At 34.4% G+C, this 16,692-nt stretch overlaps 1 protein-coding gene across 1 annotated transcript in view; it reads right to left on the reverse strand.

Annotated features, from left to right (window-relative positions):
* Nucleotides 1–641: 641 nt before the first annotated feature.
* Nucleotides 642–16,692, reverse strand: part of LOC149784585 (uncharacterized) — a 65,442-nt gene continuing 49,391 nt past the window's right edge. Inside the window, exons 8-11 of the mRNA XM_089933295.1 lie at nucleotides 10,796–10,917; nucleotides 8,076–8,534; nucleotides 5,683–6,299; nucleotides 642–3,864 (exon numbers count right to left, since the gene is read on the reverse strand). Of these exons, the coding sequence (XP_089789421.1) occupies nucleotides 5,700–6,299; nucleotides 8,076–8,534; nucleotides 10,796–10,917 (1,181 nt within the window). The 3' untranslated portion in view covers nucleotides 642–3,864; nucleotides 5,683–5,699. The remainder of the gene's footprint in view (nucleotides 3,865–5,682; nucleotides 6,300–8,075; nucleotides 8,535–10,795; nucleotides 10,918–16,692) is intronic.

The following is a 16,692-nucleotide window of genomic DNA, read 5'->3' on the forward strand; positions in this document are numbered from 1 at the left end:
GTTGTTAGTTATTTTGTTACAGACACTGAGTGTTTCTCAAGGCTCTGTTTGAAATTAACCTATATAAATTTAGTGAAAAGTTAGACAATGTTTCGAAGTCTATAAGTAAACCATAATTTTTAAATAATCTGAACACTAAACTTTGACATTGATAAATGTTAATATCAACTTCTGTCACGAAAGCTGTTGCTTAATTTACTTATGTTTGTCCAACTGCACACTACCACTGTAATGTAAAAATTAATGAATTATTATTTGAAGTGATGTACCTGATGTTTGAGTCATAAACTTGTAATACCATACAAGGATGTGACTTCATAAATCACATGAAACTTAAATCCGAGTCTGCATTTCATCACTTGTCCCATTCTTATTATAAGGATTCTCCACTTCATCACTAGCCCCATTCTTATCGTAAGGATTCCCTACTTCATCAGAGAATCAGAGACCTCATGGAGTTAAGGTCTACATTCAACTGGGCCTTTACTCTAATGAGAGCTTATCAGCCATAGAGAACCATAGGGAGTCATTGAGTGGTCACCGAAAGTTTAACGGCCAACGCTACCCCGTAACAATATATATATATATATATATATATATATATATATATATATATTGCATTTCTTGCTTTGCTTCCACTTCTCCCTGTTCTGACCAAAAGGGGATGTCACTTCCCCCTAAAATTCCAGCTTTACCCTTGTATATGGTTTTGTAGCATATGATTTGCAGGGATAAATTGACTGAGAAAAATGAAAACTGCATTCTACTTTTAAATAATGTTGTATTTTAATTAGGCTCTGTGTTCTGCCCTTTCTACATTTAATTTCAAGATACTGCTAAAAGGGATATAGACCAGCATGCAATCTATTTTTGTCCATCAAACATGTACAACTGACTTATAAATAACGTCATTTTGGGGTTCAAAAATCAATCACTGGTATCACCATTAACACTTTCCCAGCTCCAATAATCCGATATAATTCATAGCTTTACAAGTTATGGTCAACATCACTATCAACAGCCAATATTTGTCTAATGAAGCTGTAATCTGAAGATGAACCACGTAAGTTCAAATTATCCTATAATGTGCCAATCAAGTTTAGTAGAACAACCGTTCATGCCATTCTTGAAGAACCCATATGTGTTGACATTTGCCTACCCCAAAACATGTCGTATAATGAATACAGCATATGCTCATATGCAGGACTTTTAACTAATTTCATCTGTTCTCCAGGTGTGTGAATTCGTACAAATTATGCCTGATTTATGCAATTGCCGACCCTGGCAGCACCTCTGTTTAAGTACTTTACATATCAATTAATGACTTTGCACGACCTGTCTGTGTTGCTCTGCCAGCACTTCTGGTTTGTCACACAGGGAATAAGCTACATTAATTTCAGATTGGTGGTTATTGTTTAACTGGGACTAGAAAAAGTGATAACTATTAATGAGAGTTTGACATATTTCACCAAGTGACACATCAGCAGTGTAGCTTTCAAATCGATCAAAGTATACAAAATAAAATTCACGTAGAAACTTCGCACAAAAGTCGTTATTAAATAATGAGTAAAGTACTTCGTTATACACGTGACACACATTTGGAATGCATCTCTTATGCTGAACATGCTCTCAAATTAAAATGATTAGCATGGAATCTGGAAGGAGTGAAGACTACAAACCATGTGATTTTGTGTTAATTTAGATGGCGAGTATTCTCAATAGTCTTTTTCCTTTCCCATCACTGCAAATGATGTTTCAGATGAATTCTAAATTTAAAGAATAACAAATCAAACTAAAAATAATTATTCATGACTGCAGAAAAGTAAAATATCTTGCATACTGTATGCATCGTTTTGTATTAATTATCCATCTCTTGTAGCGATGTGTATCGTTATAGCAAAAGCATTGATTCATTAATCATTTCTCCCCTAGTTTGTAGGGAACAGGGTCTAAAAATGATAATGATGTAGGACAAATGGCAATATCAGGGCTGTTCCATTTTGACATACATGGCACCAAGGGAAGGCAGTTGTTTCAAAAATATTTGCCAGGGTACTTTGATTTCAAAGAGTTCATACTAAAATGATAAGAAATTTATAAATTGCATCTGTTGGTGAGTACCCCACTTTAAAAGTACTTTCCCTGTGTCCCATGTATATTTTAAGGGAACATCCCTCAACAATGAATAACACTTTGCAAAATAAAAAATATTGATAAACCAAAAATATAACCACCTATCATCCATCAAATGGATTTATGCTCTACTGTCCAAAAAGAATTCAATAAATAAGACATCGGTCTTTTATTCTTTTAGTCACTGAGTATCAACACCATCTCTGATATTCTCCAAAAACTTTGTCGTATCATTTTCAGTAATAAAGTTTGTATCATATGTCTTGGTTAATATCTTCAAAGGATACATATCTTATTGGCACCATTTTCATTTTAATATGAACTAGATACCATAAGAATAATTTTAGTTTAAACCCAATGTTGCTATAAGTATATATTCATCACAAGTAGATATATTAATAGTTTTAAGATGATCACCATAATGGTCATATTGGATATATGCCATTTTCATTTAGAGCAAACCAGACATGATAATGGGACTTTGAAAAAAATCAACATGTTGCGATATTTAGCTGCTCCATTGCAGGTCAGATCAGCACCTTTCTCATTAATTACTAGGCATCAAAAAAGTATTTAATTTATATAAAAAAAACCATATCAACATGACTATCTTTGTTTGGAGAAGGGGATATCAATAAGACAATTTTCAAGTCAGCCATATGTTGATGTCACTAGGAACCTTATTAATATTGCATAAAGTCTTTCAGTTAAAACCCTTTATTGATATGTCTGTCCATTAAGGAGTAGTAGTGATAATAAGCTTCTAAAGATGGTTTCCATGGTGGTCATATTGGGTTTAAGAGGGTTGCCATTTTCTTAAAGAACCATGCAGACCTTGACGTAAATGTGTTTGTAATGTTTCAATTCTTTCATAGTTTAGGAAGAGTATCGAGAACAACCTTTTGTTAACTGACCACATATACCTGACACTGGACTATATAAGAAACTGTCTTGTAAGCTACTCAGGTGTATAAATATGTACAATAAGTAAATGTATCATAAGCTATTCATGTCTATAAATATGTACGATAAGTAAATATCTCAAAAGCTATTCAGGTCTATAAATATGTACAATAGGTAAATTTCTCATAAGCTGTTCAGGTCTACAAATATGTACAATGAGTAAAGCCTGTCTCATAAGCTATTCTGGTCTATAAATATGTGCAATGAGTAAATAATGTCTCATAAGCTATTCAGGTCTATACATATATACAATGTGTAAAGACTGTCTCGTAAGCAATTCTGGTCTATAAATATGAACAATGAAGTAACAGTAATAAAACTGTTCAATCTACATTCCTTAAGGTTTTAAAGGAATTTTTATATTTCCTACAGTTCAAATATCACCACACATTGATGCTCAGCCTGGATTATTCCACACATACAGTAGTAAATCTTTGCATGGGATTATGCATGTGCTGTGTCCTAATTATGTCCACATACAGTAACAACTCTTTGCATGTGATTATGCATGATACTGGTCCAGATTATGGCCAATTACAATAGTGTTTATTTTGGCACGGGATCATGCATTATGCTGGGCCCTAGTTATGGCCATATCCAGTAGTATCTCTTGGCTTTGGATTATGCATCAGCTGGGACTTAACTACAGCCACATACAGTAGGTACACTTGGGATGAGATCATGTATTCAGAAGACATTTATGCTGGTGCACTGGATCCAGTCAAGAATTCTTCTTTCACGATGGTAGTAACGTACAACAGGTCAAACCTGAAAAATGCATACAGGTCTTGCTATAGTTTCCACTTTAAAACTCCTATGGACTGTTAGAATTTCATCAGGTAAATGTTGAATGGTACAGTGCAATTTACAAGTGTGTAATTAAAACAAAACCCATAACCTTATAAGATGAATGGAAGGATACGTTGTTTTCCATGCCAAAAGTCAATACAATATATAAACAGTTGCTAATTTATATTATCAAAACTAGGCCTGTATATGTGTATGTATGCATGTGCACGTAGTGTTTAATGGCACTCACCACAATATTTGTTGTCTGGTGCAAACTAATGGCAAAGATAAAAAAAAACGCAAAAGACATTGCACAACAAATTCAGGAATAAAAACATTAATTCAAACTTTCTTATATAAATCATGTCAACTTAAAGACAGGTTTAAGATTTGGGTTTCTGGCCATACCCTGTTTGGAAATGGGGCATAAAACTTTCATCATCTACTTGATTAGATTGATTAGGGAATAGTAGGGTAATACACTGTGGAGAGATTCTTTCTCTTAATATAGCGGTTTTCCAAATGCGTGTTCTAAATGAATTTAAAGTAAAAGTCCCTGAATATATACCATATCAAGCATCTGGAGGTTTAAGATTTACAAACCGATCCATACACAACTGAACGAAATGAAGTTTAGATCTTACGGAATGGCATGTATAACCAGCATAATAACTTCTGATCTGCTTCACAATCTGCCAAGGCTCTTATTCAATCCAGAACTCTTCTTACATTTCTCTCTCTGACATATCTAATCACACTTTGTTTACATACAAATTAAGTTCAACAAATTTGCACTCCTCCACAACAGGACTAAAACAGCCAACAATCAAAACAGAGGTATGAGTTATCATGAACTCAGTATAATCAACAAGAATAAAGCAACAACTAAGACTCAAGATAGAGATATGGGTCATTATGAATTCAGTATGATCAGCAGGAATAAAACAACAACTAAGCATTAAGACAGAGATATGGGTCATTATGAATTCAATACAATCAGCAGGAATAAAACAACAACTAAGCATGACGATAGAAATATGGATCATCATGAATTCAGTACAATCAGCAGGAATAAAACAACAACTAAGACTCAAGATAGAGATATGGGTCATTATGTATTCAGTACAATCAGCAGGAATAAAACAACAACTAATCATTAAGACAGAGATATGGGTCATTATGAATTCAGTACAATCAGCAGGAATAAAATAACATCCAAGCATGACGATAGAGATAATGGTCATTATGAATTCTGTACAATCAGCAGAAGTACATACACTTTTAGAGTTTGCAAATTTGAACCCATTTTCTTTTGCCAATTTATGAACTCAATTTCTCTGTAGCTGACATTAAACAGTATGCATATTCTTTGTCCTACAGCAGATAACAAACACCATTGTCATGGGGACAGTTCCTGGATTAAATAATTGCACAGTATTGTTAATGTTGATGTTAAACAGGTTGAGTAAAAAAAATGCTCCCTTGAGATGTATTCATCTCCTGAGGATAACTTTAAGAAATTCTGATTCCTACTGTAACTCTGAAATTCCTGTCTTTCAAAATTTGAAGAACAAGTTAGGAAGTTGGCCCTTTAAGCATAGGCTGAATATGTTATTCATTATGCTGTCCTTCCATGTGATGTTATAACCTTTATACAAAGTGAAAAAAGATGGTAACTATATATTCATTCTTTATAAAAGTGTATCTGCGTGCCATGATAAGTTGTATTTATATTGTGCCATCATATTGTGTCTGTGTTGTATCTATATTGTGCCATTGTGTCCATGTTATACTTACTTGTATCTCTTTCTTAGCTAACATGCTTCATAGACAGAGATCACCTGTCTCTTTTGCTTCTCTAACTGTGCCCTGTATCCCTGTCTACCAAGTGCATTTTCAATATCATTAAGCACAGCATCAAGCTTGTTCCAGTAATCATTAAATTCCTGTTGGCTAATCTTTCCATCCATGGAATGACCAATAATATGATTTCTATATGAGCGAATTCGCTCCACACTAGCTCCCAGAGATCTGTCCCTTGGGTTATCTAATGGATCCTTTCCCCAGTGTGTTGATGGAGCAGGAACTGCGCTGACATTTCTAATCAGAATATACAACAAAGAAATGTCAAACTGGTCCACTGTAGCCATATACCGACCCTTAGGATCTGGGAAAACCACTTGACTTAGATCCTTGTTAAGAAGAGCATTCTGCCATTGTCCAGGTTTGATCTGTCTTCTGCTGCTCAAGATGGTCTTGTTGGCCAGGATTGCTTGGTAAATGCTTGTATGGGGTACTGGAACATGGGTGAGGAGGACTTCTCTCATGGCATTTCCACAAACAGTCACAAGAGCAACACAGAGACGAGCATGATTCATGTGCTCAGGCATTATGGGTGCATCAGGATCATGTCCCTAAAGAAAGAGGAAGGTCAATATTATTACCAGGCCCATATCATCAATGACTAAATAACTGAAATCATGGTGATCATCACACCAATGTACACAGTGTTAAAGAGATTTATTTTGTTTTGTTATATTGAAATATGGATATTATGAAATTTGTGCAAATTATATCTGGACTGCCCATTAATCAACAGCGCTTTATAAATATCATCATGATGATATTTGTATGAGACCCTCAGTGATATCCAACCTATCAAATTCATATAAATTTCATGTAATTCGTGCACTCATGCATCAGTCATAGTATAATTTAATATCTTAAGTGAACAAACAATGTCTAATTAGCCATAATGTAACTAAAATAAATGATCGTAATTTTTAATTATCAATTATGAATCTACTGTGGCATTTAGTCATTATACATCTTTATTAACAACAGGATTATATTTTCATTATATATTTTTTATTATGTAGGCATATTTCCCTGATCAATGACTATTCCAAATTGGTCACCTGTCAGGCAAGCCTAAATATCAACTGTAATGGTATTTACTCCAAATGCAACACATAAGCTATGGGCAAAATGCAAATTCTTATTTGTAGTAGTGTTTGTATGTGAGATAGTATATGAGATAATATGTGTGTATGTGTGATTGTGTATGTACAATTACTTAAAGGGGCTATGGTCATCAATAAAGTTTATACCCATCTGGTCTATAACATCGCAAGTGTGAGTGTAAATTGTAACTTCTGACAGCTTCATTTAAATCCTTCTATACAGTTGTACATTTCATTTCTGTATGAAATCTTCAGTTACAGATTAAACAAAAACAGTGCTTTAGATCGAATAAAGGTTGCCATGTTAGCTTAGATGGTAGGGCAGCAGACTAATAATCCAACAACCATATGGTTTGATAATGCCTGTGTCACTTTAACTATGTCCTGAGAAAAAGCACTTAGCACCTATTCCAAGTCATGACATGGCTAACAATGAGTTAAAAGTGTCATTACAATCAACAGACCTAAAATAGATCCAATTACTTCCAGTCAATACTCAACACAAAAACATCTGTTCCATAACTTCCATCAGATCTGTTTCAACAATTTCCAATAAACATAATGCCAAATATTCCTTTAAAGTCTACTCTGTTCCTCTGTAAGCGCCACAAATCCAAATTTATCCAATAAAGTTATATCAACTTTCAAAAGACTACAAGTGAATCTATACGTAAATTTTGCACTCAAAACTAAATGAAATCTCATTTGAAATGTATGGATCATTCCCTCTTAAAAACATTATTTAAGCACAAATAAACATTTTTGTGAAACTTTCCAACCAAATAACTGCTTTATTGTGTATAAATCTTAAAATCACAGTGATTAAATGATCGGTACACATTCCCATGGATGTATGCCCAACAATAGTTTAAATATTGTTCCAATATATATGTATTACATGCATGTAGTATTTACCTCTATGTCTATAAAAAGGAAAAAAAAATGAGAAAAAAGAACTATAGTAACTACAACTGTTCCATTGTGCATATTTGTTGCATGCAAATGTCAAATGATGTCACAGGACATCATTTGATGTACTAAATATATTGCCATTTCACTTGGGAACCATTCTCCTACAATGTTATCTGGTAGGGTATAGAGGTCTCATTTATTGATCAAGCAATTTATAGACCGAACTAGACAATGTTAAAGGAGAACAAGCACCATAGAGAAGGCAATAATATAATAGGATTACCCCTCAATTAAGTCATGTCAAAAGCAACTCACTTCATCTGCATGCCAGGTCTGAAATGATGCATGCAACTCGTACTGCAAGTTCTGGCCCAGGTAAGAGGTAATCTTGGAGAGGTTCAGAGTAATGAACCTTCTAACCCTGCTGCACAGCTTTGCATCAGGGGTCTTGACTTCATCAATCACCATCCTTGTTATTCTTGCAAATACAACATGGTTCTTAATGTACACTGTTAATCTGTGAAAAAGGTCAAGATCAAACACACAGCAGCCACAGAAAATGAGATTTTCTGATGTCTCCTTCCTCTTGGCAACTGGCCAGTGAGCTACACAGGCAGCAAGAAGCCTGTGAAAGATTGGAGTTGGCAAATACTTCCCCGTAAAACTGCAGAACATGTCTGGTGTGCTCACCATACAGGGATCTTGTTCAGGGGAGATTACTTCTGTTGGAGATTCTTGACGAAGCATACAAGGTGCAAGGAAGTAGTTCTCCACCTGAAAATGTTAAATAAACACACATAGAAAGAAAGATATTTCATTTCAGAATGCCTTGTACAAAGTTTGGTACTTTAAGTAGCTGAATCCTTGGAGAAAGCTTTGATAGTTTTCTATTTTTATTTATGGCAGTCATATTTAATGGTGGATGAGCATCATTTGTATAGTTGTGCAGATTTGAAAGCCTCTACATTCAATTTTTAGATATGACCAGATAATTATTTTTCCCAATCTGCAATCAGAGCTCTCCAGCCAATTGTCAACCTGAATGTCTGATATGGTTTTAAATCAAGCAATCATTTAATAAGAGTCAAGGATTCAACTAAACAGCCAGATTTTACAGGTAAATCATTTGGAAACAAAGTACTATATCACAAGACCATTGAATGCACCTTTTACAAGATAACGGATCAATCTAAAATCTTCAGAAGCACAGTTACCTGGTACAATGCTCAAACATTCCTCCAAGTCACGAGGACATTGTACTATACAAAATGTTATTTACTTACTCACCTGCCACGCCTGTAGCAAACATTATGTTTGTGAGACTAAAATAGAATTCCAAGTAAAAATAAAAGAACACCTCGGAGATACCCAAAATAAGGAGGCGTAAAAGTATAAACATTTTAACCAATCTGACCACAACATAAGTTATGTTCAATATCAGACAAAATAAATCATCTGATCAGATTTAGTGTTCTCTAGGAGCAACATTAATTAGAAATATAAACAACTGTATTGGATGCACCAATTACATACTCTATATCCAGTAAGGATCAATATATCTGTTTAAAGTTGAGTCCAGGCAATTTTTTATTCTTAAAGTCCTTTATGCATTCCAAATGTGGTCAAGTGCTGTCAAGTTATATTTGAGAATAAATAGCTGACATATTTGTATACGTTTAGCAAAGGTGGCCATAACTGACGTATCATATATTTATCCTTGCTTCTTTGACAACACTACGAAGTTATTTCCCCTTGCTTCCTTGACAACAATACCAATCCTGATGTGATGCACTGCTGAATCAGACTTGCTATGTTTTCAGGTAGGGACAAATAGTACACAAAATGACAAAAATGTAATTCGCTGTGACATATTAGGTTAGTCCAATCCTACCAGTATCTTACTTCATGTATACCTGAAGCTAGACTGTGAAAGTGAAGTGAATTTATGACAAGGAGGTGTGGGTTAGTGTCTTGTGCCCAAGAGTTAGTTTACTCTTCTGAACTTAAATTCTGGAGTAAATTTAGTATATAATAAAAAAAAAATCTTTTTCTACATTAATAGTGGGTATATTTCATTCTGTGGTACCAAAACCTATTAATATTTTCACTTGTGGCATTGCCACTCATTAAAATATCATGGTCTTGTTAGCACACGATGAAATATATCCGGTATTAACGTTGGAAAAGAAAATGTCCTCTATATACTGGATCAAAGAAATGAAAATAAACTTTGAGGTGTTTATAATCAGGTTCCTTTATTCATAAACATAAAACATTATAAATATTTTGAGAAAAATAGTTAAGGAAAGACATCTGATCAGCATTTTCTTTTTATATGATATCTGTATTTATTGAAGTGATACATATAAGCTTTAGAACCATAAACATAGATGCAGACACTCCAATTATTTACTAATCCTATCAGAATTTGAGTTATTTCCTTGTATATGTCTTTCCTGGCCTTTCAGGGCTCAAAAGACCAGAAGAGCTTGAAACAACAAAGTGTGAGGAATACAAATATATCCTTGTAACAGGCAGTAGAGACCATGGAAAAGGCTTTCAAGCATGAAATCCCTACAGACTAAATAATACAACAGTCACCGAAATATAAGAATACATCAAAGTAATATGTTTCAAATAGGTAATAGTTCATTTTCCAATATGCATGTATGTATGTATGTATGTATGTAAGACTGAGTTTATTGTCACATGAGCAATATCCATACTACATAATATCACTTAAAAGATATTGTCTTAACTGCAAATTTAACAATTTCAGACAATTTAAGGAACATAAACCCGTGCAAATAAAAGTAAACATGTAGTAATACAAGGTAAAAGACAAAATTTGAGGATGCTATAATTCTTTAAAATGAATATAAAGTAAAAGATTTTAAGAACTTTCACCAAAGTCACCTAAGCATAACAAAATAGGTCACAGTGAGCTATTTTCAAATTAAGTGTGATACTTTTGCACAGAAATCTGCACCTAATGCAAAAGGAGAAGAAAACATGGAACCTTCATATTAACTGACCTTCTCTCCCATCTCATTAAATGACCTTGGTTTGGCAAATATGTTTAACTGTTCCATTATCATCAAGACGTGGTCTTTGTGTGCATGTAGTTCAGGGTGATTCTCCTTTGTCCAGATAGCATCTATGAATGAAAAGAAACTGACTTTAGATTAAATAGGGAAATTTTGATAACGAGATACTTTTGAAAATATTTACTTCAAAACATCAGAGCCAGATTTATTCCCATAGATTTGGAAGTGTAAATGTTAAATTTAATTATTGAATTTCATTGAGAATAGAATTTATATTTATCAAACCATTAAAACCAACAATGCAAAAAAATACCACTATATGTGTGTGTGTGTGTGTGTGTGTGAAATATAACCATTACGATAATATCTGCAAACAAAATCAGCTAACCAGACTTGAACAGATGAGACACTCCAATTAAGTTTATTTCCAATTTGACTTCAGGAAATTGGTTATGATTGTGTTATCATTTTCTTGAGCCATTGATGATGACAGGTTATGGATGTTAATTTTGTCAACCATCAATGAAATGATTATGATCAATTTCACTAAAGATGCTTACCTGCATTCTGCAAGTGATGGTGTCTTGATCTGAAAGACTGGTGATTTTGGGGTATAACTCTTTATTATTGAGATCAGATTTTAAACCTGTCCATATATGTAAACATGTCACAAGTTATACATTTTATGATGCTTTGTATGCTACACATGTTGCTCTAGTATGACAGTACCAAAATTCAGGATGGCTGGTTGAGTACAGTCATTACCAATCCATTCTACTGACTAACACACACCGTGTTTAGATTTTAAACTTGTACATGTATTACATCCGTACCTAACAGAAATCATATTGTTAATAAAAAACAATTTTTTGATAATATTTGCATAATAATAATAAAATTTGGGAGAATGTTCACTACTTCACAATCCTGTTTCGCCAGAATAGAAAGACATTCTACAGGGTTGTCGTAGAAATAGAAATAAAAAGGGTATTGCCCACCGTTTGATATGGAAGTCAGTTGAGAGTGATCTTTCCATGAACAGAGCATTTAGTAGCAAGTCCCATGAATTATAAATTACAACTGAAGGGCAAGTGTTCATCCATCATTAGGAATGTAATACTGGAGTAAATAGGACATGGTACAATATACCCATAAGTATCATTAAAGAAACAAATTTTACTCCAAAACTGGCTTTTTGTTATATACATTGGCTGATGAAAATACATTAGAAGAACAGAAAGTTACACAATAGCTGGAGGCAGTTGCATCCCCTTGCCCTGGAGATGAAAATGCTACTAGCCCCATAACCTATGTGAAGCAGCTTTGTCTCTACATTCTTAAATCATTGTGGAAAGAGTGTTTATCTCCTGCTTTATGATGTCTTCCTCTCATAGATCTTTGGCAACATCTGTAAATAGGAACATTTGATAGCAGACCTGCCAACCCTGACAAGTCCATCCCAGTAAGGCAGATGATTTTTGCCATAAGATTGACCATTTTTCAGCAAGGTGTAACAAAATATCATGTACTGCTATTGTAAAGCTGGAAGACATATTAATTAAAAGTTCCACGCAGCAACAGTAAACATCATATTCAACTGAAAAGGTTGTAAAGTATGCATAGACTTTATTTACCACTAGTACAGTTGCACAAACTTAAGTTCCAAACCCTATGCAACTCAAGGGCTTGTTGCTATCTCTCAACTTGACGTAATTCTTGGAAATTCTTTTTCCATTTCACATGACGACGGTAATCATATCTCCGGCCAGGAGACATACTCAAACTGTCACAAGATGTCCAATAAACGTAATTGTGTCCTTTCCATCTTTGATTCACAGGAAACTGAATACTCCTTTTTATTCTTCTGTGTTGATTATTAACGCTTTTCTAGAAGCTTATTTTCCCTTTCATCTTTAGCATGACATGCATCACTTTCTGGATGCAAATTAAAAAAATTATAGAATCAACAATTAATCATGCAGACACTGCACATGAACAAATAGGTACAGTTAAAGTGTCTGGGGTGCTGCCGCAAGTTAATCTGGTTGCCTGACTAATGTCACTAATTCTAATATAAAACCGGGATCCAAATCAAACATGGACAAACCAATTATCCGGAATTATCAGCAACAATCATTTTATCATGCCGTAAGTCCATACTTTAAGGGTAATTTTTGTAAGACTTATGGCAAAACCGTAAGGGTTGGCATGTCTGTGATAGAGGAAAGAGGTTTGAGGAATGTCATATGGAGGTCCTTTGACATGATTTGCAAGACCCATGGTTATCAACTAAAACCAATTCCAAATTCCATGATGCTTCCTCTCCTTCCACGAATTGCCTCTTTGACATCATCTTTCCTGGCCTGTATGTTTAGTGAAAAAAGAATTTAGGAAATAGGGTTGCAATATGAAGATGATCTTATGATCTTCTGGCACCATGGACTTGGACAGGAATGCATTTCTCTCTATCACCTATAGGTTAATGGAAACAGCTTTGTTACTGGATAATGAACATTGAACTGTGATGCTCATTACATGGTATAATCTGAACTCCTTGGCATGTCTCAAAAGTGGGGTCTAAGCTACAATCAGACTGCTAACTAAACTCAGTAAGGTCAAATTGAGTATGGGACCAATACCTAGTAACATGGTATGTTAGTAACCAGTTGAGCATTTAAATATGTGTCCCATTCCATGATACAGAGAATGTTTTTGACATTTCCTGGGCATGCTTTATCTCTGTTGATTGTCGGGACTTCATAATAGAAAACAGATATTCTTTGTGTGTCCATGTGTTTTGTAAAAGCATGGGCTAAAGCAAGATGGGACTCGTCACACAAATAGTTCATCATAATTTGTTTTTAAACATGTGGATCATTTGCTCAAAGATTACAAGTAATTTCATCAATGCAATTTGCTAAACGTTCATTGGGCAAATCATTTTGGTGTGAACTTGTATAATGGCTTACAGAAAAAAAACACCTCATGTTTCAAGAATGTCATGAGAGATGGGTATTTCTAATCTTAAATTGGTAGCTGTTGTAAACTGATGAATTCCAGCAGATGCAGAGTTATTACTATTTCATGGGCAATTCTGTAGCTGTTGGACCACATCACATATAGTGATAATAACAGAAGAATGAAATATGATCTGTGCCAGTAGTGCATGTACACAATATTCAATTCCAAGGAATCACAAAAGCTAATGATCTTTAAAGTAGAAAGAAAGTGATTATGGCACATAGTGATGGAGTATCTGGCAGGTCACTGGATGTGACTGTTGATGATGAGGCATGGGAAAAAAAAAACATCAGATGAGACAATAAAAGTGCTGTTGTAATTATGCACCATTTATTTTGAACAGAAGACCTAGCAAAGTACACACTGCCATTGGGCAGCAAAACCTTTTGATTCAATTTGTTAATGAGATTTGTCCATTATCCAGGCTAGCTAATGAGCACAACTAAAATTTACAAGAATGCCCCTCTCATATCAATGTCTGGAAATTGGATATCATGGCCTTATTGGTCACGGAAAGACCAAAGGCACTTCCTTTAAAGAAGGGTCCCAGTCAGAGGCTTTAAAACAGGTTGAAAATTGCTAGAAAAAGATTTAAGACTTTTAGTTAAGTAGTTGATTTAATAAAAACTTTACAAAACCCAAAGAAGATATACTACACCACTTAACACTTTATGCTAACTTTCACAGTTTCTGTCCTTTTAAATCAGCTGGCCAAAAATGTTAGATCCAATGCTTTTTCTCAGTTTAATTACATTAGGAATGAAATCTAAAACTTTGCCCATGCAATTTAATTTTTACAGATATATCAGCATTGACATTATTTGCAGGTCAAAAAGGGCTGTAATCTTTGGATAGCAAAATATTTCTCTACAGAATAATTGCTGCCATAGCAATACTTAGCATGACTTCAGAGTAATTGCTGCCATAGCAATACTTAGCATGACTTCAGAGTAATTGCTGTCATAGCAATACTTAGCATGACTTAAGAGTAATTGCTCCCATAGCAGTACTTATCATGGCTTGCAAATAAAAATGACTGCTGAATTGTATGCCAATGTTTAATTGCAAGTTTTTCTTACTTCATTGCCCCTATTCACATGTATATACAGATTTGTCTGCAGAGGGTACAGGTTGTCATCAGGAGGACAACTAGTTCTGCAACAAATGAAACATGGGTATTTCTTGGGCCTGTAACTGGTCAATGAATGAAAAACAATTAATTTTAGCAGGAGGGATATCAGTCCATGAATGGTGAAATTTATCACAAATCAGTGCACGCTATTATCAGAAAACACTGTTCTCTCAATGAAAGTACCTATCAAAATAAAACTATAATGTAATGCTTATGACATATATTCTGTCTTTTTTGCAGTATATAATTTTATATTACTAGTTGCATTTCAGGGATAACTATGACCAGGTCAACCTCATATCACTGTTTCAAGAGGACAAGTTCCCCATCATTTTCCTTTTATCTGCCGCATACAGCATACATTGCAACTATGATGCTTTTATGTCTTATCCCTCCTTTGTGATTCTTTACAGCACCATTGGCTGTAATTCCAGGGCAGCACCCCATGACCAAAAAGTCAGGATCATAAAAAACAATGCATTGACTACATCCTCAAGAAAAATAGCGTTATTACCTACTAACTTATTGCACATTTGGGGAGAGGGTATTGCCATTTATTATGCATTAAACATGTGCTGATCTATAGCATACCTGACAAGCTCACGAGCTTATTCCTCTTTTGAAAATTACCTATCTGTGATTTTTCTTTTACATTTAGAGTTAGGTCCAACTGGTCCAGTAGCTATAATGAATGGGGTCAAAAGATTACTAGCTGATACTGCTAGACCCAAATCTATTCTGGACAGTTTTCATCATGGTGTGCAAGTACTGCCAATAAATCATGCTGCGGACAGTTTTCATCATGAGGTGTCTTCCTTTGCCTTACAGTGTGGCTTGCTTCATCAGCTGATCCAAATTCAGGTTGAATGGCATGGTAAGTGTTAACAAACATGCCTTGATTCATCCTTAACTTCAGTCCCAAACATGGCTGATACATTTTCACAAAGGATAATATAGTTCAGATTATAGTTCTGATTTTCATAGAGATATCACTGCCATTCGGTAATGTCTGATTTTGTTCCATTTATATACAATATGATCTTTGTGGCTAGACACACATACAATCTTATGCACACAATTCAATTTTCATGATGCTAAGATTGTGGATTTTATGAGGAGACTTATTTCCAAAGAAGGACCAATGATTGCTGGGTTTTTGATTCAAGGTTAGTATCAGCTACAATATCCACACAAATTAGATAACATAGACTTACTTTTGACATGCAATCACATTCCTGTTTTCAAGAGTATAGGTGAAACCAGATCAAATATACAAATAGCTAAAAATACAAAAGTGGTGCATGCATGAAACATGGGTAATGCTGATCTAGTTTTGGTATGACTGAGTTACGTTTCATGAAATACGTCCACATACAATGTGTACGTACAATTAGGTCCATGATATAGAAGAAAAAAATGACGATAACATGAAAATAAAAACATGTACTCCACCATAAAATCTGGGTCACAGTGACGTAGTAATTGTATAGCTAAGTTGATTTCATCGGGACGTATTGATGAAATGCATACATATACCCAGTTCATTAACTGAATTTCAAATATTGGATGTGGGTGTAATTAACATCAAGGTAAATTACAAAAATCATACAACCTTACTGCATGTATTAGGTCACAATAACCCAAGTTCTGGAATGAATGAGTTGCTTTCTTTGAGATATATCCATATATCAAATAGTTTTAGTGTGGGTAACAAGGGGTTTACTATAATAAG

The sequence above is a fragment of the Sinohyriopsis cumingii genome, chromosome 14 (assembly GCF_028554795.1).
Source record: "Sinohyriopsis cumingii isolate HCF-2022 chromosome 14, ASM2855479v2, whole genome shotgun sequence".
Lineage (NCBI taxonomy): Eukaryota > Metazoa > Mollusca > Bivalvia > Unionida > Unionidae > Sinohyriopsis > Sinohyriopsis cumingii.